At 42.6% G+C, this 25,215-nt stretch overlaps 1 protein-coding gene across 1 annotated transcript in view; it reads left to right on the forward strand.

The window, feature by feature from the left end:
- The first annotated feature begins 14,306 nt into the window (after positions 1 to 14,306).
- The window catches only part of CP (ceruloplasmin), a 41,207-nt gene continuing 30,298 nt past the window's right edge, over positions 14,307 to 25,215 (forward strand). The window contains exons 1-5 of the mRNA XM_030576110.1: positions 14,307 to 14,510; positions 19,766 to 20,010; positions 21,804 to 22,016; positions 23,775 to 23,948; positions 24,680 to 24,934. Coding sequence (XP_030431970.1) covers positions 14,356 to 14,510; positions 19,766 to 20,010; positions 21,804 to 22,016; positions 23,775 to 23,948; positions 24,680 to 24,934 — 1,042 coding nt within the window. The 5' untranslated portion in view covers positions 14,307 to 14,355. The remainder of the gene's footprint in view (positions 14,511 to 19,765; positions 20,011 to 21,803; positions 22,017 to 23,774; positions 23,949 to 24,679; positions 24,935 to 25,215) is intronic.

Genomic DNA, 25,215 nt, shown 5'->3' on the forward strand with positions numbered 1-25,215 from the left:
TTAAAAGTTGTGATTTAAAGCCCTGAGTCAACTGCTTGGAAGGCAGCTACGCTCAACATGGTATCACCAACATACCTAATAACAGGTTTTGGTTTCTTTATCTTTAGATACTCAAAGAAAATAATCCCTTTAGAACATATTTTAGGAGAATTACTAAAATGGCTTGCCTACACAGCGGAGCAAAGCACACCAGAAGGGTCTGATTTGTAAAGCACACTAGTGCGTTTTACTCTAACTGCCCCATGTAGACCCTGCTGAATGCTGATGCACTTTAAAAAGGAACCTACTTCACATTAACACAGTCCTTTCTGAGCACACCAGTAGAGTATATATGGGACAGTTAGAGCGAGACACATTTAAGTGCTTTATTAATCACTCCCCTCTCATGTGCTTTGCCGGCACCAAGTAGACAAGCCCTTAGAACAGAGGTTGGCAACCTGCGGCATGCCAAGTCAATTTTTACTGGCACTCTGGACAGAGTCCTGGCTGCTGCCCCCGCTCAGCCCACTGCTGGCCTGGGTGAAAGGTGTTCCCCGTTCCCTGATTGCCCCGACTCCGATCCAGATCCCTGACCCCTGACAGGACCCCTGGGACTCCACCTATCCAACCACTCCTGTTCCCTGTCCCCTTACCATGCCACTCAGAGGATCAGGACTGGCAGTCCTAAGTAGTACTCTGTAAGTAGCACATTCCTATGGGGGGCAATTTAATACACTACACCCGGCCCCGCACAGCCCACTGATGCTCTGGAGTTCTCAAAATATGTTCTCGCACCCTTTATAAAAAATTACACTACAATTAGCATAAAATCTTGAAAACAGAAAAACTTGGTTTGTATATTACAGTAATCATTAAAAATGTATAATGTTAATAAATACATAGGTTTGATAAAACAAAGTAGTTGTACTTATGTGCCTGTGCTTAATTTGTGTTTTCAATGATTTACCTTCTAAAAAAATCTCACATCTTGCACCCCCAGAAAGGGCATCTCACATCCCCAAGGGGTGCTTGCATCCCAGGTTAAGAACCGCTGAACTAAACTGATAAGATCTGCATTTTAATTTACTTTTAAATGAAGCGTCTTAAACATTTTAAAAACATTGTTTACTTTAGATACAACAACAGTTTACTTATATAATATAGACTTATAGAGAGACCTAAAAATGTTCAAATGTATTACTGGCACACAAAACCTTAAATTACAGTGAATAAATGAAGACTCGGGACACTACTTCTGAAAGGTTGCTGACCCCTGCCTTAGGACATTAAATCTCCTGAGCACAAAAAAAAACAAAAACAAAAACAAAATCTACTTTACAATACCTTTCTAAATACAGAGCCCATTATGGAGATGGGGGGAGATTTTCAGCCTATAAAAGTCATGAGGAAAGGCATCATACTCTGAAAAAGAATAAAACAGCTCAAAGGGGATTGTCTGTGACTCCCTGGGCAGGCCATTAAAATGCCTGAGGAGTTTATGCTTGATCGATCAAATGTAAGTCTAGAACTCACAACCAATTTGAGGTTTGTACCTGCTTTTCAAGTCTGCCTTGAGGTTGGTACTCATGCTCCTGAGACACTCCAGACAGCTTGACAGCTACTAGTTTAATTCCCATTAAATTCTACAGGAATTTTCCATAAAAGGGGGAATTACAGTAGAACCTCAGAGTTATGAACAGCTCAGAAATGGAGGTTGTTCGTAACTCTGAAATGTTTGTAATGCTGAACAAAACATTAGAATTGTTCTTTCAAAAGTTTACAACTGACTTAATACAGCTTTGTAACTTTACTATGAAGATAAAAATGCTGCTTTCCTTTTTTTTTGGTGTGGTCTTTGCTGCTACCTGACTTGGAACTGGAAATACACAATGAGGTGTGTGGTTGACTGATCAGTTCGTAACTCTAGTGTTTGTAGCTAAGGTCTTACTGTAATTAGAGAGCAGAGGAATGGGATATACTTGGAAAAAGAGGGGGATTAAAAGAGCACCAGATGGATGGCCATTCTTAATGGGGGAAGAGACTTGGCTTCACACCGTAAGGGCTTGTCATCTTGTAGGAGTCTCAGGCCATGTCTACATCTAAAATTTTGCAGTGCTGGTTGTTACAGCTGTATTAGTACAGCTGTATAGGGCCAGCGCTGCAGAGTGGCCACACTTACAGCAACCAGCGCTGCAAGTGGTGTTAGATGTGGCCACACTGCAGCGCTGTTGGGCGGCTTCAAGGGGGGTTCGGGGAACGTGAGAGCAAACCGGGAAAGGAGACCAGCTTCGCTGCGGTTTGCTCTCGTGTTCCCCGAACCACCCTGCAAACCGCAGGGAAGGAGACCTGCTTGTTCGGGGAACGCGAGAGCAAACCGGGGAAGGAGACCAGCTTCGCCGCGGTTTGCTCTCGCGTTCCCCGAACCACCCTGCAAACCGCAGGGAAGGAGACCTGCTTGCTCGGGGGTTGGGGAACGAGAGAGCAAACCGGGAAAGGAGACCAGCTTCGCCGCGGTTTGCTCTCGCGTTCCCGGAACCACCCAGCAAACCTCAGGGAAGGAGACCTGCTTGCTCGGGGTTCGGGGAACGCGAGAGCAAGCCGGGGAAGGAGACCAGCTTGATTACCAGAGGCTTCCTCAGGTATGCTGCGATACCTGCTTATTCCATGGAGGTCAAGAAAAGCGCTGGTAAGTGTCTATACTTGATTACCAGCGCTGGATCACCAGCGCTGGATCCTCTACACCCGAGACAAAACGGGAGTACGGCCAGCGCTGCAAACAGGGAGTTGCAGCGCTGGTGGTGCCCTGCAGATGTGTACACCTCCTAAGTTGCAGCGCTGTAACTCCCTCACCAGCGCTGCAACTTTCTGATGTAGACAAGCCCTCAGTGTCTAATGTCACAAACGGTTTAGTCCCCAGTATCACATTCCAGGGTGGAACGGGAAATCAGAAGTTTATGGTGGAAAGGAATGTTGGCAAAATGTGAAGCTTCCCACTTGGCATTTCCTTAGACTGGAACATTTCCCCCTAGACTAGAGTAACACTGGGGCACAGTTGTAGCATTCAAATATGTGAAGTTACAGGTGTTTGATTCCCCCCCCTCCAAATATTTATATCCAATGTGCAGAAAATAAAAACCTTTTCCAACCAAATGTTTTGTCTAATCTGGATTTCAACCCTAGATGCAATGGAATTGCTATTTTTTGGAGATTTTTTTTAAGTTTTTTTTTTTTATGTTATTGATGCTTTATCTTTGATTGTGAAATCACATGAGTGGTGTGTCTCAAGAACAGAAATCCCCAGCATGGCAAAGCCTTCATTAAGGAAAAGACTCCTTTGTACTGGTGAAAGACAATAAACAAGCTATTCTGTTCAGGCTCTGGGCTGATTAATGACATAAGCCTGTATTATATCCTTAAGCACATACTGGCTATTGAGAGAGGTTTTACTGAATTGAGTGAAACCAGAAACTTTAAAGGACATTTACAGTAAATGGTTTACTGGTATCTTTTGAACACCGCCCTTACTCAAGCACTCCTGCAATTATTCTAAGTATGGAACAAAAAGACATGGGTTTGGCTGGAAAGAGACATGAGCAATGGACTAGAAGATCATGAAGCCATAGGAAACAATGATGTTATTTGTTTGTTCATTATGGTTTGTTTTAGCACCACTGAGAAGGATTAACTGTTTCTCACTGTGTGTGCAGTGTTGTTGTAGCCCTGTCCGGCCCAGGATATTAGAGAAGCAAGGTGGGTGAGGTAATATCTTTGATTGGATTCACTTCTGTTGGTGAGAGAGAGAAACTTATGCGAGAACCCTTGTCTTTGTTTCTCACTTTGTCCCTCCAGCCTGGTAACATCTTGGACCATATTTACTCTGTCAGAAGCTTCCATTTCACATTTGTGTAGTTTCAAACAAAGACGTTTGACTTTATTGCTCATGAAAAGAGCTGGTTTGACAGCTCTAGAGAATGAAATCTTCTCTTTATACACAGAATAGGCAGCAGCTATGCAAGCATCTCTCCATGCTGTCTTGGTAATGACCCTTACCTGTGTCAGGGTCCTCTAGGGTCTAGGCTAAAACATAGGCTATCAGATGATAAACCTAGGCTGAATTTGGACTAATGATCTAGAGGTGAAAGCCTCTCTAACCAATTACCAACCCCAAACTAGATCTTTGTAACTAGCACAGCGGTTCTTAAACTTTTGTGTTGTGACCCCTTTCACACAGCAAACCTCTAAGTGTGACCCCCTCACCCATGAATTAAAAACACTTTTTTATATATTTAACACCATTATAAATGCTGAAGGCAAAACGGGGTTTGGAGTGGAGGCTGATAGCTCATGAACCCTCATGTAATAACCTTGCGACCCCCTGAGGGGTCCTGACCCCTAGTTTGAGAACCCCTGAACTAGCAGCACTGCTAGCTCTGCTTGGTAGCTAAAACCCAACCTGCATTCTTCCTACTTTGTGCCTATTCCCCTATTCAATGCACTGACAGCAACTCTGAACTCCGAACATAGCTGGTAACTTTGTTGATGGCACAGGAGGCAAAGCAAACATCTTTTCAGGCATGCCAAACCTGCAAAAAAAAAAAAAATGCTGAAGTTGGGCTTGTTTTTGGCTTGTTGCTTGTGAGTTGCTTGTTACTACTTTTTTATTTATCAGCTCCCGGCAAGGATAAAGGACACATGGGCAAGAAGGGAAAGAGTCGGGGTGCATAGTGAGCCCACCACAGTCCCAGACTGCACACTAGGGGGCTCTAGTCACATAGAATGTTGGGGTTCTTGGGGATTGGCTGGTTTTGAAATGGGATTACCTTGATTTTTGGCTTATTGTGAAAGTCAGGGTGCTTATTTACCGCATGAAAGTTGGCAACTGTGATCTGTTTATGCAGTGCAGCATGTTGATTCTGCAGTGCTGACTGCAGAAAAAACTTGGTCTAAGCTGGGAGAGTCAGCAAACAAAGTTGATATAACGCAGAAGAGATTTGTTCCCTTGTGAAGAAAGTCCACTGAACATAAAATGATACATGTGATACAGACTGCTCAAGTCTGCGAATAGACACAACAGGCCAAATTAATCCTGGTTGTAGCTCTAAAAAAGTTGCAAATTGCCCCCGTTCATATAAATGGAGAAGTAACTCTGAAACCTAATGGTAAAAAAGCCAGCACAATTATTTGCTGCTGAGCCCTTTTGAAGGAATATATGCCTCAGATGCATAGGTACAAAAATTTCTCCTTGAAATCAATGGAAGTTGCACCTGAAGGTAGATGGGCTCAGATTTCCAGTAATGAATCTATATTGTCCCAGAGATTCACTGTAAAAGAAACTGAGTCAATGGAGAATCACTCACTAAGGGCTCAATTGAAGGTGTTCAGCACCGGTCAGGCCTGCACTGGGAGTGAAGCAGAGCTCCACGGTGTCACAAGAACACCAGAATCACTCTCTTCTCAGAGCAACGCAGTGGGGAAGTCAGCTGGGTCTCAGCAGTGTAGATGTTCAGGTGCAGGCTGGAGCATGCACTCGATTTCCAGCCCTGCCACATGAGCCCTACGAATCCAAGTCATCGGTTGACCTATGCTTTGAATGTTGCTGCTGCTTTTTTGTTGTGTACCATATAGAGAACTAGATAATGAATCCTACATTTAATACAGCTGTTATTTAAGGTATTTTGCAAAAAGCAAATTTGAGTATTTTATTTGTGTAAACATGATCTGAATTCCTGTATAGGAATGGTGATTAAAATGGCTACTCTGCTCTTCCTATGAACAGTTCATGTAAAGCAATGTTTGGATTGGCATGTAATGAAAAAGGAACCTGCTGGTTTTACCCAATATACTGACTTGTTTGTAGTCAATTTTCTGTCTGAAAGAGTATAAATAATTTGGGGCTTGCAATGTAGTAAAATAGCTTCTGATAAGATCTCATTTGAATTTTTTTGGCCTCTATGCAATGAGAAGTGCTGTTATTAAAGTGTGTGCTTGTGCCTGTTTCTGCATGTGAAGGGAGATTTTCAAAAATGTCCAAACGACATACAAGGACATGCACAGGATTTTAAATTTGACCACTTTGGGAGGGGTACGTTCGTTGCCCCCGCCACCGCCCTGGGGCCCATGCCCCTGCTTGCCTCCTCTTTTGCACACTCCAGTGACATAAAAGCACAAGAGCCATGGGTCTGTCACTTAAGTGCTTTTGAAAAACACACTTGGAGCTGCCATGTTTGTGGATTTTCAGACAACAGGTGCGTGTACAAATTTTGCAGGGCCAAACCTTTGAAAAATGTAGATTTAGATTAATCCATTAGGTCAGACAATCTTGACCATTCTGTACATACTTTGTATTTTGCAGTTATAAGCAATCCTGCACACGGGCTATGTGTTATGCTTCTTGTCATTACAGAATTGGTTTTTTTCCTTACTTTTGAAAATAAGAACAAAAGATATAGCCCTCCTCCCCCATGGAAAGGTCACAGGAGAAAGAATGGGTCCAGAAAACCCCGGGACATTCAGCTCATGGACTTCACAACTATATTTCTTCTGGGGCAGAGTAGTTTAAGGGCCCACACTCCCAACCCCAAATATCCTGGGCAATCATGAGGAAGTTTTTCCCCATGGCAGAATAGCTCCTCAGGGGCTGTTTTCCTGCTAGCTAACTATTCTCAACCCTGCACAAACCCACATCTTTTGGGAATTGCAGTTATGAAATGTAGGTTAATGCTATTGTAGGTATTAGTGCCACATTAATGGAGGAGTGATGCTGTGCTCAGATATCAGCTGACACGAGCAGGGGACCAGGTCCTTCCCCTACCAATTCTTTCCCCCATTCTCTCCACAAGAGCCTGGGCTATTGTCATAAACAGATAGCTAAGGGTTAATGTCTCTTTCACCTGAAACACCTGACCAGAGAACCAATCAGGAAACCGGATTTTTTCAACTTTGGGTGGAGGGAAGTTTGTGTAAGAGGTCTTTTGTCTGTCTGCCTGCTGTCTCTGAGCTTTGGAGAAGTAGTTCTATTTTCTAGTCTTCTGTTTCTAAGTGTAAGGACAAAGAGATCAGATAGTAAGTTCTATGGTTTCTTTTCTTTGGTATTTGCATGAATATAAGTGCTGAAGTACTTTGATTTGTATTCTTTTTGAATAAGGCTGTTATTCAATATTCTTTTAAGCAATTGACCCTGTGTTGTATCATCTTAATACAGAGAGAACATTTGTATTTTTTCTTTCTTTTTATATAAAGTTTTTTTTTAAGACCTGTTGGAGTTTTTCTTTACTTCAGGGAAATTAAGTCTGTACTCACCAGGGAATTGGTGGGAGGAAGAAATCAGGGGAAAGGTGTGTGTTGGATTGCTAGCCTGATTTTGCATTTCCTCTGGGTGAAGAGGAAAGTGCTTTTGTTCCAGGATTGGGAACGGAGAGGGGGACTCACTCTGCGTAGTTTCACAGAGCTTGTGTCTGTGTATCTCTCCAGGAGCCCCTGGAGGGGGGAAGGGAATCAGGATTATTTCCCTTTGTTGTGAGACTCAAGGGATTTGGGTCTTGTGGTCCCCAGGGAAGGTTTTTCAGGGGGACCAGAGTGCCCCAAAACACTCTAATTTTTTGGGTGGTGGCAGCAGTACCAGGTCCAAGCTGGTAACTAAGCTTGGAGGTTTTCATGCTAACCCCCAAATTTTGGACGCTAAGGTCCAGAATCTGGGAATAAGGTTATGTCATGAGTGGCAGCGGCGGGATATAGACAGAATCCAGAAGCCAGTAGGAATATTATATTTTCTTTTCTCTGCTAAGGGCTTTTTAGCAGAGAGAAACAGTTTGGTTTTAAAAGGGAACCAGAGAGAATTTTTTTTTTCTGCTCTCTAGCAGTTTGTGGTTTGCATATTAAGCGAGAAGACTGTTAAGGGTCTTTTGTCATGCAATAGCCCTCCCATTAGGTGGCAAGTACCAGCACTTATATGCATGCAAATTAAGTGGTTTTTCTGGTTTCCCTTCATTGAACATTAGCTAGAGAGAGAAAAGGAAAAAAGCACTGTTGCTAGGCAGACTTCTGGAGGCAACAGAGCCTGCAGTTCAAAAGAGAAACACCGGAGGGCACCCCAACACAAGAAAACAGGAACCATGTCTACCAGGACAAAAATGGAGGCCGAAGACCAATTAAAAGAAGCTGAACACAGGCGAGAGATGGAAAAACACAAACAGGAACTAGAAATAAAACAAAAAGAGATGGAGATAAAAGAAAAGGAAGAAAGCCTCAAACTGGCAGCCTTCCAAAGAGAACAGGCAGCCCAAGAGGCAGCACACAAAAGAAAACTAGAAGAAGAAGAGGTGGCCCACCGCCGAGAAATGGAAAAACAACAAAAAGAGAATGAAGAGAAGGAAAAACAGAGAAAACATGAACTGGACTTGGCAAAAGCTGGGCTGCATGTGCCAGCCAACCCTAACAACCCGGCGCCAATTATTGCTCCACAGCACAGGAAATTTCCCACCTACAAGGCAGGTGATGACACCGAGGCCTTCTTGGAAAATTTTGAAAGAGCCTGTCTTGGGTACAGCATCCCCGAAGACCAGTACATGGTAGAATTAAGGCCACACCTCAGTGGACCTTTAGCAGAGGTGGCAGCTGAAATGCCCAAGCCGCAAATGAATGACTATAAACTTTTTCAAACCAAGGCCAGATACAGGATGGGGATAACCCCAGATCATGCCCGTCGGCGCTTCAGAACCCAAAAATGGAAACCAGAGGTGTCATTTCCCAAACACGCCTACTACATTGCAAAAAACTATGAGGCCTGGTTAACAGGAAACAACATTCAAACCTTGGAAGAAGTGAACCTCCTCATACAAATGGAGCAGTTCTTGGATGGTGTTCCTGAAGACATCACACGGTACATACAAGATAGAAATCCCAAAACTATCGCTGAGGCGGGGGAGATTGGAGCCAAATGGATGGAACTGGCAGAAAGCAAAAAAGCTACTGTCAAGGGGCACGATTACCCCAGGGGGCACACAGACCATAAACCCTACAACCGAGGACAGCCAAAGACCCTACATACCACCCAAGTAAAGCCACAGATACCCTACTCTTCAACCTCACCAGTCTCCAGTAACTCACCTCGGCCCAGTGACCCATCAGATGGAAGATGCTTTAAGTGTAATGAACTGGGACATATCAAGGCCAACTGTCCCAAGAACACCATGCGAGTGCAATTCATTACACCACCATCACCCCAAAGATCCCCAGGCCCAGATGCCTCTCAAATACCCTTGGAGCGAAGGGAAAATTTGAGAGTGGGCGGAAAGAAGGTTACTGCGTGGAGAGACACGGGGGCACAAGTGTCAGCTATCCACCAATCCTTCGTTGACCCCAAATTCATCAACCCAAAGGCCAAAGTTACAATTTACCCCTTCATGTCACAAGCTGTAGACTTGCCTACAGCTCAACTGCCTGTCCAGTACAAAGGCTGGTCAGGAAGGTGGACTTTTGCAGTCTATGACAATTATCCTATCCCCATGCTACTGGGGGAAGACTTGGCCAACCAGGTGAGGCGGGCCAAGAGAGTGGGAATGGTTACCCGTAGCCAAACCAGGCAAGCTTCCAGACCCATTCCTGTTCCTGAGCCGTCCACAGAAGCCCCGTCTGTGTTACCAGAGACCCAGACAGAGGCAGTGGACCCGGATTCCATGTCTACCACTGAAACAGCCACAGCATCTCCAGTCCCAGGCCCGGAACTGGAACAGCAACCAGCACCAGCAAGTGCAACCACATCTTCAAACTCAACGCCAGAGGGCGCCAGCAAGCCAGAACTGGCAGAAGCAAAAGACAGCCATACCCAAAAGGCTCAGCCAGAGCCTGAAATACCCTCAGGTGCACCAGCGGAGAGCGGTTCACCAGCAACGGAAACAACCCCATCACCTACATCGCTTCCAGAGGGACCAAGCCCAAGTCCACAGTCTGAGGAAAAACTGGTGACCCCAGCCTCAAGGGAACAGTTCCAGGCTGAGCAGGAAGCAGATGACAGCCTTCAGAAAGCGTGGGCGGCGGCACGGAGCACCCCACCGCCTCTCAGCTCTTCAAATCGATCCCGGTTTGTTATAGACCAAGGACTTTTATACAAGGAAATTCTTTCTGGTGGACACCGGGAAGAATGGCAGCCGCAAAAACAGTTGGTGGTTCCAACTAAGTACCGGAAGAAGCTCTTAAGCTTAGCCCATGATCATCCCAGTGGCCATGCTGGGGTGAACAGAACCAAGGACCGGTTGGGGAAGTCCTTCCACTGGGAGGGGATGGGCAAGGATGTTGCCAAGTATGTCCGGTCTTGTGAGGTATGCCAAAGAGTGGGTAAGCCTCAAGACCAGGTCAAGGCCCCTCTCCAGCCACTCCCCATAATTGAGGTCCCATTTCAGCGAGTAGCTGTGGATATTCTGGGCCCTTTCCCAAAAAAGACGCCCAGAGGAAAGCAGTACGTACTGACTTTAGTGGACTTTGCTACCCGATGGCCAGAAGCAGTAGCTCTAGGCAACACCAGGGCTAACACTGTATGCCTGGCCCTAACAGACATCTTTGCCAGGGTAGGTTGGCCCTCCGACATCCTTACAGATTCAGGGTCTAATTTCCTGGCAGGGACCATGGAAAAACTGTGGGAAACTCATGGGGTAAATCACTTGGTTGCCACCCCGTACCACCATCAAACCAATGGCCTGGTGGAAAGGTTCAATGGAACTTTGGGGGCCATGATAAGAAAATTCATCAACGAATTCTCCAATAATTGGGACCTAGTGTTGCAGCAGTTGCTGTTTGCCTACAGGGCTGTACCACATCCCAGTTTAGGGTTTTCACCATTTGAACTTGTGTATGGTCACGAGGTTAAGGGGCCATTACAGTTGGTGAAGCAGCAATGGGAGGGGTTTACGCCTTCTCCAGGAACTAACATTCTGGACTTTGTAAGCAACCTACAAAGCACCCTCCGACACTCTTTAGCCCTTGCTAGAGAGAACCTAAAGGATGCTCAGGAAGAGCAAAAGGCCTGGTATGACAGACATGCCAGAGAACGTTCCTTCAAGGTAGGAGACCAGGTTATGGTCTTGAAGGCGCAACAGGCCCATAAGATGGAAGCATCATGGGAAGGGCCATTCACGGTCCAAGAGCGCCTGGGAGCTGTAAACTACCTCATAGCATTTCCCAATTCCTCACTAAAGCCTAAAGTGTACCATGTTAATTCTCTCAAGCCTTTCTATTCCAGAGACTTACAGGTTTGTCAGTTTACAGTCCAGGGAGATGATGCTGAGTGGCCTGACGGTGTCTACTACGATGGAAAAAAAGACGGTGGCGTGGAAGAGGTGAACCTCTCAACCACCCTGGAATGTCTGCAGCGGCAACAAATCAAGGAGCTGTGCACTAGCTTCGCCCCATTGTTCTCAGCCACCCCAGGACGGACTGAACGGGCATACCACTCCATTGATACAGGTAATGCTCACCCAATCAGAACCCCACCCTACCGGGTGTCTCCTCATGCCCAAGCTGCTATAGAACGGGAGATCCAGAACATGCTACAGATGGGTATAATCCGCCCATCTACCAGTGCATGGGCATCTCCAGTGGTTCTGGTACCCAAACCAGATGGGGAAATACGCTTTTGCGTGGACTACCGTAAGCTAAATGCTGTAACTCGTCCGGACAACTATCCAATGCCACGTACTGATGAGCTATTGGAAAAGTTGGGACGTGCCCAGTTCATCTCTACAGTAGACTTAACCAAGGGGTACTGGCAAGTACCGCTAGATGAACCTGCCAAGGAGAGGTCAGCATTCGTCACCCATGCGGGGGTGTATGAATTCAATGTCCTTCCTTTCGGCCTTCGAAATGCACCCGCCACCTTCCAGAGGCTGGTAGACGGTCTACTAGCTGGACTGGGAGAATTTGCAGTTGCCTACCTCGATGATGTGGCCATTTTTTCAGACTCCTGGCCCGAACACCTACTACACCTGGAAAAGGTCTTTGAGCGCATCAGGCAGGCAGGACTAACTGTTAAGGCCAAAAAGTGTCAAATAGGCCAAAACAGAGTGACTTACCTGGGGCACCAGGTGGGTCGAGGAACCATAAACCCCCTACAGGCCAAGGTGGATGCTATCCAAAAGTGGCCTGTCCCAAGGTCAAAGAAACAGGTCCAATCCTTCTTAGGCTTGGCCGGATACTACAGGCGATTTGTACCACACTACAGCCAAATCGCTGCCCCATTGACCGACCTGACCAAAAAGACCCAGCCAAATGCCGTTAAGTGGACTGATGAGTGTCAAAAAGCCTTTACCCAGCTTAAGGCAACGCTCATGTCGGACCCTGTGCTCAGGGCCCCGGACTTTGACAAGCCATTCCTAGTAACCACGGATGCATCTGAGCGTGGTATAGGAGCAGTGCTCATGCAGGAAGCAACAGATCACAACTTCCATCCTGTCGTGTTTCTCAGCAAGAAACTGTCTGAGAGGGAAAGTCACTGGTCAGTCAGTGAAAAGGAATGCTATGCCATTGTGTACGCCCTGGAAAAGCTACGCCCATATGTTTGGGGACGGCGGTTCCAACTACAAACTGACCATGCTGCACTAAAGTGGCTTCATACTGCCAAGGGGAACAACAAGAAACTTCTTCGGTGGAGTTTAGCTCTCCAAGATTTTGATTTTGAAATTCAACACATCACAGGAGCTTCTAACAAAGTTGCTGATGCACTCTCCCGTGAGAGTTTCCCAGAATCCAGTAGTTAAAAAGTGTTCTTAACATGTAAAAGTCTGTTAGTTATATACTTAGTAGTATATGTAAAGGTGCATGTGTTGTATTAATCTGTTTATTTTCAAGTTCTAGAAGGAAATTGCCGCCAGTGAGCTTCCCCACTGTCTGCAATTTGGGGGGCGTGTCATAAACAGATAGCTAAGGGTTAATGTCTCTTTCACCTGAAACACCTGACCAGAGAACCAATCAGGAAACGGGATTTTTTCAACTTTGGGTGGAGGGAAGTTTGTGTAAGAGGTCTTTTGTCTGTCTGCCTGCTGTCTCTGAGCTTTGGAGAAGTAGTTCTATTTTCTAGTCTTCTGTTTCTAAGTGTAAGGACAAAGAGATCAGATAGTAAGTTCTATGGTTTCTTTTCTTTGGTATTTGCATGAATATAAGTGCTGAAGTACTTTGATTTGTATTCTTTTTGAATAAGGCTGTTATTCAATATTCTTTTAAGCAATTGACCCTGTGTTGTATCATCTTAATACAGAGAGAACATTTGTATTTTTTCTTTCTTTTTATATAAAGTTTTTTTTTAAGACCTGTTGGAGTTTTTCTTTACTTCAGGGAAATTAAGTCTGTACTCACCAGGGAATTGGTGGGAGGAAGAAATCAGGGGAAAGGTGTGTGTTGGATTGCTAGCCTGATTTTGCATTTCCTCTGGGTGAAGAGGAAAGTGCTTTTGTTCCAGGATTGGGAACGGAGAGGGGGACTCACTCTGCGTAGTTTCACAGAGCTTGTGTCTGTGTATCTCTCCAGGAGCCCCTGGAGGGGGGAAGGGAATCAGGATTATTTCCCTTTGTTGTGAGACTCAAGGGATTTGGGTCTTGTGGTCCCCAGGGAAGGTTTTTCAGGGGGACCAGAGTGCCCCAAAACACTCTAATTTTTTGGGTGGTGGCAGCAGTACCAGGTCCAAGCTGGTAACTAAGCTTGGAGGTTTTCATGCTAACCCCCAAATTTTGGACGCTAAGGTCCAGAATCTGGGAATAAGGTTATAACAGCTATAGAGTCCCAGCCCTACAAAGAGGAGGAAGAGGAGCTTCCATAGTTTCAAAAGGAGTAGGGGGACATACAGCAGAATCATTGCCCGCACATGAGCAACCCATAGATTCTGGCTCTCTTCTATTGCATTACTGAAGAAAAGCACAGGGTCAATGGTGTCAAAATGAAAAGAGATGCCAGTTTGGAGCTTCCCCCAATATTCTTAGAGTATTAGCAATAAAACTAAGTGGAAAAGCAAAGAGTTTACTTGGATGACATAGGAACTAAATGAGTTCAGAGTCACTGTGATAATCGAGGGTTCCTTTAAATCAGAAACACTTGAAAATTGATCCACAAAATTGATCATCTGAATTGCACATAAACTAATTTGCATGAATATCAGATTTTTTTTTTAACCAAAGAAGGAAGGAGCTGTCTTGCCTACTTCACATCACCTGAGTCAACTTAGTTACCGGAATCCAAACATCTGTTTACTCTGACAACATAGGGGCCTTGTGCAACCTTTTCTTTTGTTGATCAAAGCATATTGGAGGTAGGTGGGAGGGGAACTGATCTTATAAAGGGACACAGTGTTGGTCTCATGTTTTATTCTATCATTCCAACAAGGTTTGTGACTGCAAAATGAAGCTGTTCTTACTAAGCTGCTTGCTGGCTTGTTGTGGTTGCCAAGTCTGGGCAGTAAGCAGAGAGTATTACATTGGGATTACAGAGACCACTTGGAACTACGCACCTGGGAATAAAAATATAATATCTGGGCAGCTTTTTTCAGAAGAAGAGTAAGTAACCCTCAGTTTGCGCTAATTACTATAACTGCTCTTGACTTTACAATGATGGTTGGTGTAGACACTGCTGGTTTAGGACCAGATCCAAAGCCCATTGAAGTCAATGAAAAGATTCCCATTGCTCCGAATGGCCTTTGAATCGGGCCCTTATTCCTAGTAATTTTCTACAGGGCTTGCAAGGGGAATTCTGTTTTTCCCTAACATGTTAATAATTCATTTATATTTATGAAAGAAGACCCTCTCAACTAACTAGGCACCCATTCACATAGGCAAAACTCTCCCATTGGAATACAGTGCTATTACAACAGATGCTTTGCTGATTAAAGATGGCAGGTTCAGGCCCTGAATGTCTAATGATGTATAATTTTGATCTGTCAATAAATAGATGAGATGCTGTGTGTTCATATATTTATTTAGAGGTAGGATTTTATTATTATTATTATTTTGTAATGGTGGCTGTGGCAACTCAGAATTTTACAGCACTGAAGCTGTGCTATTCAGCTCTGTCTAAGCTTTGGCTATTTTAGTTAATCCCATTTGTACTGAGATATGCATCATTGGCTTAATTTCGCATTATTTTGTTCACAGTTCCTTTTACACAGTAGGTGTTTCTTCTGTTGATTTATTTTTAACATCGAGACTGTTCTTTCTGTCTGTCAGTACGGTGGAATCCTCTTCCTGTATGTGACATCAAAACACTAAGAGACCAGGATCAATCACTGTACAAGTAGGAGAGAAACTAACTGCAGATCCTGCAGAAAGCTCTGCGTGGGCAGACCCTTGCATTCCTCCAGAGAGAGGCTTCCTGTGGACACAAGGTTCCAGGCACACAGGGCTCACTGCAAGATCCGGACCTTAGTCTGTGCCAGTGAAAAAGATACAAAAGAAAGTGTCTATTCAAAAAGAGAGAGAATTCATGAGGAGGGAAAACGGAAAAGCATCTCAGAAGGAGAGGAAATGGAAGTAGGAGTATTAAGAAGTCTACTGTAAATAGATTTTGCAGACTGTTTTAAGAAGCTGGTATATTTTGTTGGCAACCCCCTGACATTTGCTGCATGTTTCTTCTGGATCACCTTTAATTGATGGTTAATGGCTTCACAATTTTGCTGGAGGTTTTCTGCTAAGGCCATAAGAGTTTCTGTACTATTCAGTTTTAGAATTACATGGTAGTGTAGAAAAAACATTTGTTTCTCACATGGCACAGACACTTTGGTATTCTTCATGAAGTGATGAGTTAGATAAGAGTAGCACAAGACATGCAATAGTTGCTAAGATGATTACACATAGATGTGTAAATCAGCCATAAGTGTGAGAATACATCTCACTCACATAACTACATCTGGAACCTAAACAGTCTCTGAAATAAAAGAACCCACCAGCTGCAGGTCAGCAACAAACTGCTTCTTTAGTAAGTTGTTTTTGCCACAGAGACAAGGACTTAATATGGTTACTACCATCTCATATTTTGCAATGTACATAGATCATTATGATGGATTATTTGACACAGTCATTCAGAATCTTAGTATGTAGAATTACAAGCTACCTCAGTTGTAAACTCTATGAGGCAGTGACCATCTTTTTGATCAGAGCATAACACAAAGGGCAGTACTGCCATACAAATAATATTAGTATATAATATACGTGCTTTAGATATTCAATCCTGTCTTAATGAGGGAAGGGATACCGTCAGGGCATGAAAGTTTTCACCTACTTCTGCAGGGTCTGGAAACTTTCACTACAGATCCTGAGACTAAGTCAAACTTGTCTGTTTTTACATTTTGCTGTAAATTTGAAACCTTACACTAAGTTTATGGAGAACTTTATGAACCTTCCTAATGCACCTGGGCATGTGTATCGTTTTAGCTTTGAAACTGAGTGCAACTCAGCAGTTTTGGCCAAGTTTTGATGCGTGTTTTTTGTTTGAACCACAGCACATATTAGGGGTTGGGCGCTCCAGCTGAAGAAAAGGCTAACAAAGTACAGCAATGCAGCATCAGCACTGGCTAGGAGCCCAAGTCCTCACGAGGGACTTAAACTGGCTATAAACTATGCAATGAACTGAGACATACTGACTCAAGCACATGGAATGATTTCATGCTCCTAACTGATAATGATAAATCTCAAAAAGTCTGACATCCTAGAACTATGGGGCCTTAAGCTCATACATATTTGAAGAGTGACATCTGCAATTTCACTGTCAGTCACTCTGAGAAATTCACCACCTTCATTCATCAGAAGAACAGTGCTGTACTCTGTTCCCTCTATCCTAAATGGTTTGAAGAGTGGGAGTGTTTGTACAATGCCCCAGGGCCGCCCGCCCCCCGCCGCCGAATTGCTGCCGACGACCCGGCACTTTGGCGGCGGGTCCTGGGGTGGAAGGACCCCCCCGCCGCGGGTCTTTGGGGCACTTTGGCAGCAGGTCCCAGGGCGGAAGGACCCCCCCACCACCGAATTGCCACTCAAGACCCGGAGAGGAAGAAGCTCCGGGGGCCCGGGCCCCGCGAGAGTTTTCCGGAGCCCCCAGAGCGAGTGAAGGACCCCGCTCCAGGGCCTCCAAAAAACTCTCATGGGGGCCCCTGCGGGGCCCGGGGCATATTGCCCCACTTGACCCCCCTCTGGGCGGCCCTGCAATAACCCCACTCTTGAGTGAAAGGAAGGCCAAGGTGAATGAGGAGGATGGACAATGATGAGGTAACATTGGGACAGATGGAGAAAGGAAAGAGAAAACACTGAATAGCATATAAATAGTCAGTAGGGAAGAATAAGAAATTAAGTGTCTTGAAGAAAGAAAATTTTAGAGAAAAAAATAAAAAGTGAAATATTCTAAAAGGCTGACAAATTAAGACAGTAAAAATATGGACAATAAAAAGAGATCAGAGATCATCAAATCAGAGAAAAACAGATGATCAAAAAAGAAAATGAGGGAAACTTTCTTTTGGGGTTTTTGATGGAAGGGTTCAAATTTCTTCACTCTAAACAACATCCCTTCTTCAAACATAACCTCCATGGAATACTATCGATCAATCTCATTCTCTTTCTAAGAAGCTGTTAGGCATGAAGCATGAAGCCAGTGATCCAACAAACAGCTGGTTGGGAAGTGTAATGCGAGTAAATGGTCAGGAGTCTGAAGAGCAAAATGCTGAGCAACGCTTTCAGACGAGGTGTTTGCACTCCTCTTATTTGCTTTGTGACAAACTACAGAGGACCAAATCCATACCTGGTATAAATCTACTCAACTCAGTAGAGCTATATTTGTGATGAATTTGGCCCATTATGTCTTCCATTTTATTTTCAACTACTCCTTAACTCTCACTCTTTTCCTGAGCCGTCAGTTCAATGAGGTTGTGTTTTTATGAACCCTATTATCTATTAGAGAAGAGAAAGAAAAGAACACAATGCAGCTATCAGTAGGAAGCCTTACAAGTAAACACTAATTATTTATACAGTCCAAAAAGAGCCATAACATGCTCCCTGATTTTAATTTGTGTCTGGCAAAGCTTCCTGAAATCTGACTTCCAGTAACTCACCCTCTTGCACTGAGTCTGTGCTGTCCAAATTACACAGAGCTCCTTATCAGTCCTTGAAGCTGTGTGGTTGACAGACTGAACAAACTGTGCCTACTCAGGGTTCAACCCCACACTAAATGTTTTGGATCTTGTACAAGCAAATTACACATAGGAGCAGAAATCAGAGAAATTTTGAACTTCAGAATGTCAAACAACGTTTTCCTAATTAGGAGGTTGATTCCTCACAGAATAATCCTTAATAATCCAGCAATTAGTCCTTTTGAAACAACTAAGGCAATTGATGTGAGCAGTCATTACATAGGCTATAAGGGTCACAGAATTTGGCCTAAATATCCTGGTTAACAATATTAGCATCATGTTGACAACCATGTAATCAAACATGAGTCAGTGCTAGCAGTTTCCCTGGCCATTGTAGACAGGGCCTTTTTAAAAATACACTTGCTTGCTTGCTTCCCCTTCCACCCACCACATTGAAGTCTATGGCAAAACTCCTGTCAACTTCAATGATGATAGGATCAGTTTTCTTTCAGTTGTCACACTTTGTGTGTGTGCCAGGCTCACTCATTCTCACGGCCAGTCTACCCTGAAACAAGTTTAGGTTTTATACCATTGCTCCAGTCATACTGGATGATTTTGCAAAAACAAAAAACAAAACAAAACAAAAAAACTAGGGACAGCTTGGATCTGGCTCCTATTTAATATAAGCTATTAAAGCTCAAGGAGAATTAGATAAAAGGTTTTGAATCATCTCTGATAAAATGAGGAACCTGCAAAAGGGCATCTTCCTTTTAAAACTCACAAATTCAAAGGGCACAGTCCTGCAGTCCTTATTCAGTGGAGCCAACAGGAGTGAATTTAAAAGTATATAAATGATAATACTTGCATCACATAAACAATATCCAATTCAGCCAAATTTCCTCAGCTATAGTCAGTAATCTCTTCTGTAAATACATGACCCAGGCCAGTACTTAGGGAGATAGAATATAGTTCTCCCTGGCTAGCACAGCCTATAACAGCCACCTCAATAAAGAATATCCTTAATGTTCTTTCTACAACTGAGTAATATCTCTTCTCCACTTCGAGGGACTCTATAGCCACCATAACTTAATAATGGAAGTAACAGTTTTATCATTTATAATGAGATTTAAAGAAATTAAGGTATAAATGTAATGTGTTATTTCAATAAAATGTATGCGCTTTCAGTATAATTTGTGAGTGACATATACACTGTATTTATGGAAACATAAGAAGAGATGGAACCAAACTCCCTTGTATTTATATTTCTGCATGGGATAAGGAGCTGCAGGATTTTTTTCTTAGCTAAGTTTCGCTTTAAGGTAAAACAACCCATTTCAGTTTAAGATTCAAAATTAATTTAACATATATTCAGAAAAGTTGAAAACCGTCCCTTGTTTACTTTGTCCATGAATGAAGAACTCAGAATATATCTAATGATACTATCATCCCCCTACGAACAGTACTTAGAAAAATCTGTCTCAGTATCAAATGGTTAGTCTCTCTCTTATTTAGGTTGTGAGCTCTTTGGTGCAGGAACTGTCTTTTTGGTACATATTTATACATTATCTAGCCAACGGGACCCTGATGCATGATTGAGGCTTCTGGTTGCTATCACCATACAAATAATATCATCCCTGGCATTTTAACAGATTCTTTTTCAAGAATCAGTGTATTCTGACAGGACTGTGTTTGTTTTCTCTGCAGACAGGCCAGAGTTTTTCTCCAAAGAGGCCCGGACAGAATAGGAAGCAGTTACAAAAAAGCTGTCTACAAACAGTTCACTGATAACTCCTTTAAAAAAACAGTTGAGAAACCTGACTGGTTGGGGTTCCTAGGCCCCATTATCAAGGCAGAAGTTGGAGATTCCATTATCGTCCACTTGAAAAACTTTGCTTCTAGATCCTATACTCTTCATCCACATGGCGTGAAATACACTAAAGAAAATGAAGGTAAATTTCAGCTGATTCTGTCCAGATTTTAATCAGTACTTCAAAAGTCCCATTGACTTCAATGGGATTCCTTCTAGCAATGAAGACTGCTCAAGTAACTAAAGATTACAGAATTAAGATTTAAGAGAGAACTTAATTAAAAGAAGATAGGATTCAGTTAGGGACATTTCTGAGATCACAGAAGGTTTGTCCAGGGCCAAAAAATGAAACGAATAGGAACCCACTAAGGTCCTATCGATCTGCAAAGAGGACAATTTTTGATCAACACTTCAGTAAACAAGGTCGATAGGTGAGATGCAGGGCTACTAAGGTAATTTGTAAGAAAATTGATGTTAACATGGAAAAAGAGATCATTGAGCAATGATAAACACCTCTTGCATGGACACTAAATGGAAACCCATTTAACTTCAAATAAAAAGACAAAGTGAATTTTATTTCTTTAATATGTAATGACAAAGGTATAACTAAAGACATTTCTAGAAGTTACTGTTCATTACATAGATTTATAGGGCAAAATCCTGCAGGAATACTGTAGTGACTTTAATGCCACCAGTGCTTATTTAATAGAGCACCCATCACAAATGCCATAGATAACTCAAGAGCTGGAACTGAGCGACAGGTGTCGATCCTCAGCTGGTGTCAATTGTCGCAGCTCTACTGAAGTCAATTTTCACCAGCTGAGGATCTTCTCCATAGTATTATTGTGATCTCTACCAGTCAATTCATTAACTTAGTTCATGGTGAAAGTGAAGTGCTTAAAGATGAAAGGGGCTACAGAAATGATTAGCATATATAAATGTCAGTTGTCAGAATTCGAAACATTCACCTCACGAAAATATGAACTTGTTTTTAGGATAATACTTAGCCCCTAATTTGGCTTCCTCCTTGCAAAGCTACTTTTATAATGTAGCAAGCTGGTGATGAAGCTGTAGAAGTTAAGAGCTAGATTCTGCTCACTTTGAGTGGTCTCATTCTCTTCAGTAAGGTTACCTGAGTAAAGTACCATTCAACGTGAGCAACACTGGCATTATCTAGGGCCAGATTCTTAGTGAACCCTAAGAATAAACTAAATGGGAAGCGATAAGTGAAGATGCTGTTATCTCTCAGGTGTTTCATTCAAAAACACTAATGAAATTCCCTTCAGCCATAACTTTCTATTATATGAAATTTCTCATTAAACCTAACATATGGTTTAATTTAGACATATTCCAGATGAGCAGAACAGTGAATTATATAATATTTTGGGTCATTTTCAAAGCAATATTTACTTCTTCTCATTTTAGTTGTAGCTTTGTTACTTGGAGTCAAGTTATGGGGATGGCCAAAAATGATGCAATTCGGAGTAGCCATATCGATTCATATGTACCAGATGTTAACAAGTTTTTGAGCTGTTATTTTTCCAAACAGAAGAGCATGTTGCCCCTCTAATAAACTCAGGACTGGTCCATGGTTATATTAAAGTCAATGGTAAAACTCTCATTGACTTCAGAGGGAGGAGGATTAGGCCCTTAAGCAAAAAGATGTATTCAGCTGCTCTTTTGAGAATTATTTATTTCCAAGTCTGGGCTGTGTTACTGCCACAATTAATCAATGTCAAAGCATTGCAGGTGCATTGTTATCAACTTCTTTCAAATCATGCACAAACTCCTTTTTACAGAGTGCAAGATGTCCAAGAGTCATCTTCAGTAGCTTTACCTAAAGCACACACAATCCTGCTTGTAGCCTGTCAATCTCATTCCAAACCATGAAGGAGATGTGTTACCATTGACTGCATTGCATGTTATGTACCCTAGGTGCTTTTTATCCTGACAATACCAAAGATTTGCTAAAGAAAGATGATGCCGTGAAGCCTGGAGAACTGTATACTTACAAATGGGATGTGGCAGAAGATCATGGTCCAGCTGAGGGAGATAGTAATTGTATAACCAGAATTTATCACTCACACACAGATGCCCCAAAGGATGTTGCCTCTGGGCTTGTTGGACCTTTGATAACTTGCAGGAAAGGTAAGAGAGATAAAATGTGTAAACAGCAGGAAGCAGAAGAGTGAAACTTGGTTTCTATTTTCATAAGAGATAGATGTTGCTGTGTAATGTTCCTATATGCTTTTAAACAGCGACTGTATTTCATCCCAGAGTCAGCTGCCTTTGAGTAGGAATCCCTGGGTTTAGAGAATTTGTGCATATTGAATAATTGATATAGCTTGTGAAGTGCTTTGGAATAAGTTGGAATGAAAGGCATAATATGAATATAAGGTATTGAGTGTGGGGGTTTGCACGTATATAGAATGTAAAATGAAACCTACCACTTACACATACGTTATTTTGATATTTTTTTTAAAAGCAAAATCCAGTGAAAGGTGTTTCCTGTCATATTTGGCCTTAGTAATGAGCAATAACTTGTTATCAAAACACTTTTTGTAGAGTCACTCTACATTATCTTTCTCTTAGAAAAATCTATAGGAGACAGACATACCAACTTGTATTTAAAGGCAACCAATATATATCTACCTTAACATTACTGTGATGGGCTCAGTCGCGGACCCCCCTTGGGACTGTCACCTGATGTGGTGAAACTACTTCTGAGCCTATTTTCCCTGCCAGCATGGGACTTCAGAACCCTGTCTTGTTGAGCCAGACATGCTAACCTGATGTGACACAGATCCAGGGTCTAAACCATGCCCCCAAAGCTGCAGACTTAACTGAAAACAACTCAGCAAGTACTCCTGTCTCTAGGACCCAGACACCCAGTTCCCAATGGGATTCAAACCCCAAATAAATCTGGATTTTACTTTGTATAAAGCTTACACAGAGTAAACTCATAAATTGTCCACCCTCTGTAACACTGATAGAGAGATATGCACAGCTGTTTTCTCCCCCAGGTATTAATCACTTACCTGGCTTTATCAATAAACAAAAGTGATTTTATTAAGTATAAAAAGTAGGATTTAAGTGGCTCCAAGTAATAACAGACAGAACAAAGTAAGTTACTAAGCAAAATAAAACAAAAACATGCAAATCTAAGTCGAATACATTAACAAACTGAATACAGGTAAATCTTATCCTTAGAGATGTTCCAACAGGTTTCTTTCACAGACTAGACTTCTCCCTAGTCTAGGCCCAATCCTTTCCTGTAGCACAATGCTTGTTAGCTCCAGCTCAGATGGTAACTAGGGGATTTCTCATGACTGCAGCCCCCTTTGTTCTGTTCCACCCCCTTTTATAGCTTTGGCACAAGGCAGAAATCCTTTGTCTCTCCCTGGATTCCCACCCCTCCTTCTCAATGGAAAAGCACCAGGTTTAAGATGGATTCCAGTATCATGTGACGTGTTCACATGTCCTGTGAGACCGTCTTCCTCATTACCTAGTAGCTGGAAGCCACATACTCAAGAAGACTTGTAGGTAAACAAACCCATTCACAGTTCCTTGTTCTAGTCAATGGGAGCCATCAAGATTCTAAACCACCATTAATGGCCCACACTTTGCATAATTACAACAGGACATCAGAGTAATACTTCATATTTCTAGCTTTCGATACAAGAATAATACGTACATACAAATAGGATGAACACACTCAGTAGATTATAAGCTTTGTAATGATATATTACAAGAGACCTTTTGCATAAAGCATATTCAGTGACATTATATTCACACTCATAAGCATATTTCCATAAACATATAAAGTGCAAAGTCACAATTACTATAGCTAAGAATTGAGGAAAGGAGTATTTCACCAGCCAGAGTATGAAAATGACTATTTTTCAGGCACACTGGATGGAGGAAGTGATAGACACATTGATGCTGAATTTATCCTTATGTTCTCTGTGATGGATGAAAATCTCAGCTGGTATCTGGATGACAATATTGAGAAATATTGCTCCGAACCTGCCAAAGTTGACAAAGAGAATGAAGACTTCCAGGAGAGCAATAAAATGCACTGTAAGAATTTTTTTAAAGAACTGTTCATCATTGTTGTATCCCATTAACATTCCTTTTGTAATCTTTAAAAGGTGAGCTATAGCTAGGTTGTTTGTTTAATTAAGCGTTTTATTCTTTGTAGATGTTTTTATATAAAAGTGAAGGTTTAGGGCCTGCTTCTGCTCCTGTTGAAGTCAGTGGAAGTTTTGCCACTGATTTTAGTGTGATCAGGATGGGGGCAATACTTATTAATACTAGAAACGAAAAGAGCAAGTATTTGGCCAGACCAGAGGTATGGGAAAACCAAATTGTAATTGTGACAAAGAGCATACGCAGTGGGTCTGAGTCACTTACTAGGCTGCTCAAATTGCTGTTGAATCTGTACTAGAATAGTTTCCCAGACCACTGTAGGCAGAGGTTTGTTTCCTCCCCCCAAGCATTCTACTATACTCCAAAACATAGTCTGTACTGCTTAGTGTCACCACAAAAGCTAGCCTTAAATCTGGCCTGAACTAAACATTCATGGAAAGGACTGATAACCACAGTACAAATACTAGCCATGCAGATTAGATATGGATTCAGGTTTTGGAACCCCATGGCCTAATGTGAAGGATGCTCAGAATGAGTTTTGGTTAGAGCTCATCTCTACCTTATAGTATAGTGGCAGTGATTTCAGGGTTACATGGTTGGCAAGATAAGTTTTTGCCCTGTGATGGTGAGTATATAATAAATAGCATTTCTTATTTTTTAAGCAATCAATGGATACATGTATGGATATCTTCCCAATCTCACCATGTGTGCAGAAGACAAAGTGAAATGGCATCTTTTTGGCATGGGTAATGAAGCTGATATCCACTCAGCCTATTTCCATGGACAGGTTTTTACAGAAAGGAATCACCGCATTGACTCCATCAGCCTCTTCCCTGCTACCTTTGTTGATGCTCTTATGGTCTCGAAGAACCCTGGGGAATGGCTGCTTAGCTGCCAAGTCAATGATCACATAGAAGGTGTGAAATAAGTTACTGTCTATTGTATTTTATAATCTACAGGGTAATGCGGCATACCTGAGTGTTTTATTTCGCATGCCATAATCATGATACAAAAAACAGAAGAGCCACAGTAAATATTATACAAGTGGATACAAGACCCCAGTCAGAATTGTAATGGTCTAACCATTTGAATTAATTGTGCCTGAGCTTACCCTTTACTGAGTCACTTTTGCATGAACGTTGACATTAGGAAGAATGTCATCTGATATATCACCGTCTGGTTAACAAAGCCATCTCAC

The sequence above is a fragment of the Gopherus evgoodei genome, chromosome 9 (genome assembly GCF_007399415.2).
Source record: "Gopherus evgoodei ecotype Sinaloan lineage chromosome 9, rGopEvg1_v1.p, whole genome shotgun sequence".
Classification (NCBI taxonomy): domain Eukaryota; kingdom Metazoa; phylum Chordata; order Testudines; family Testudinidae; genus Gopherus; species Gopherus evgoodei.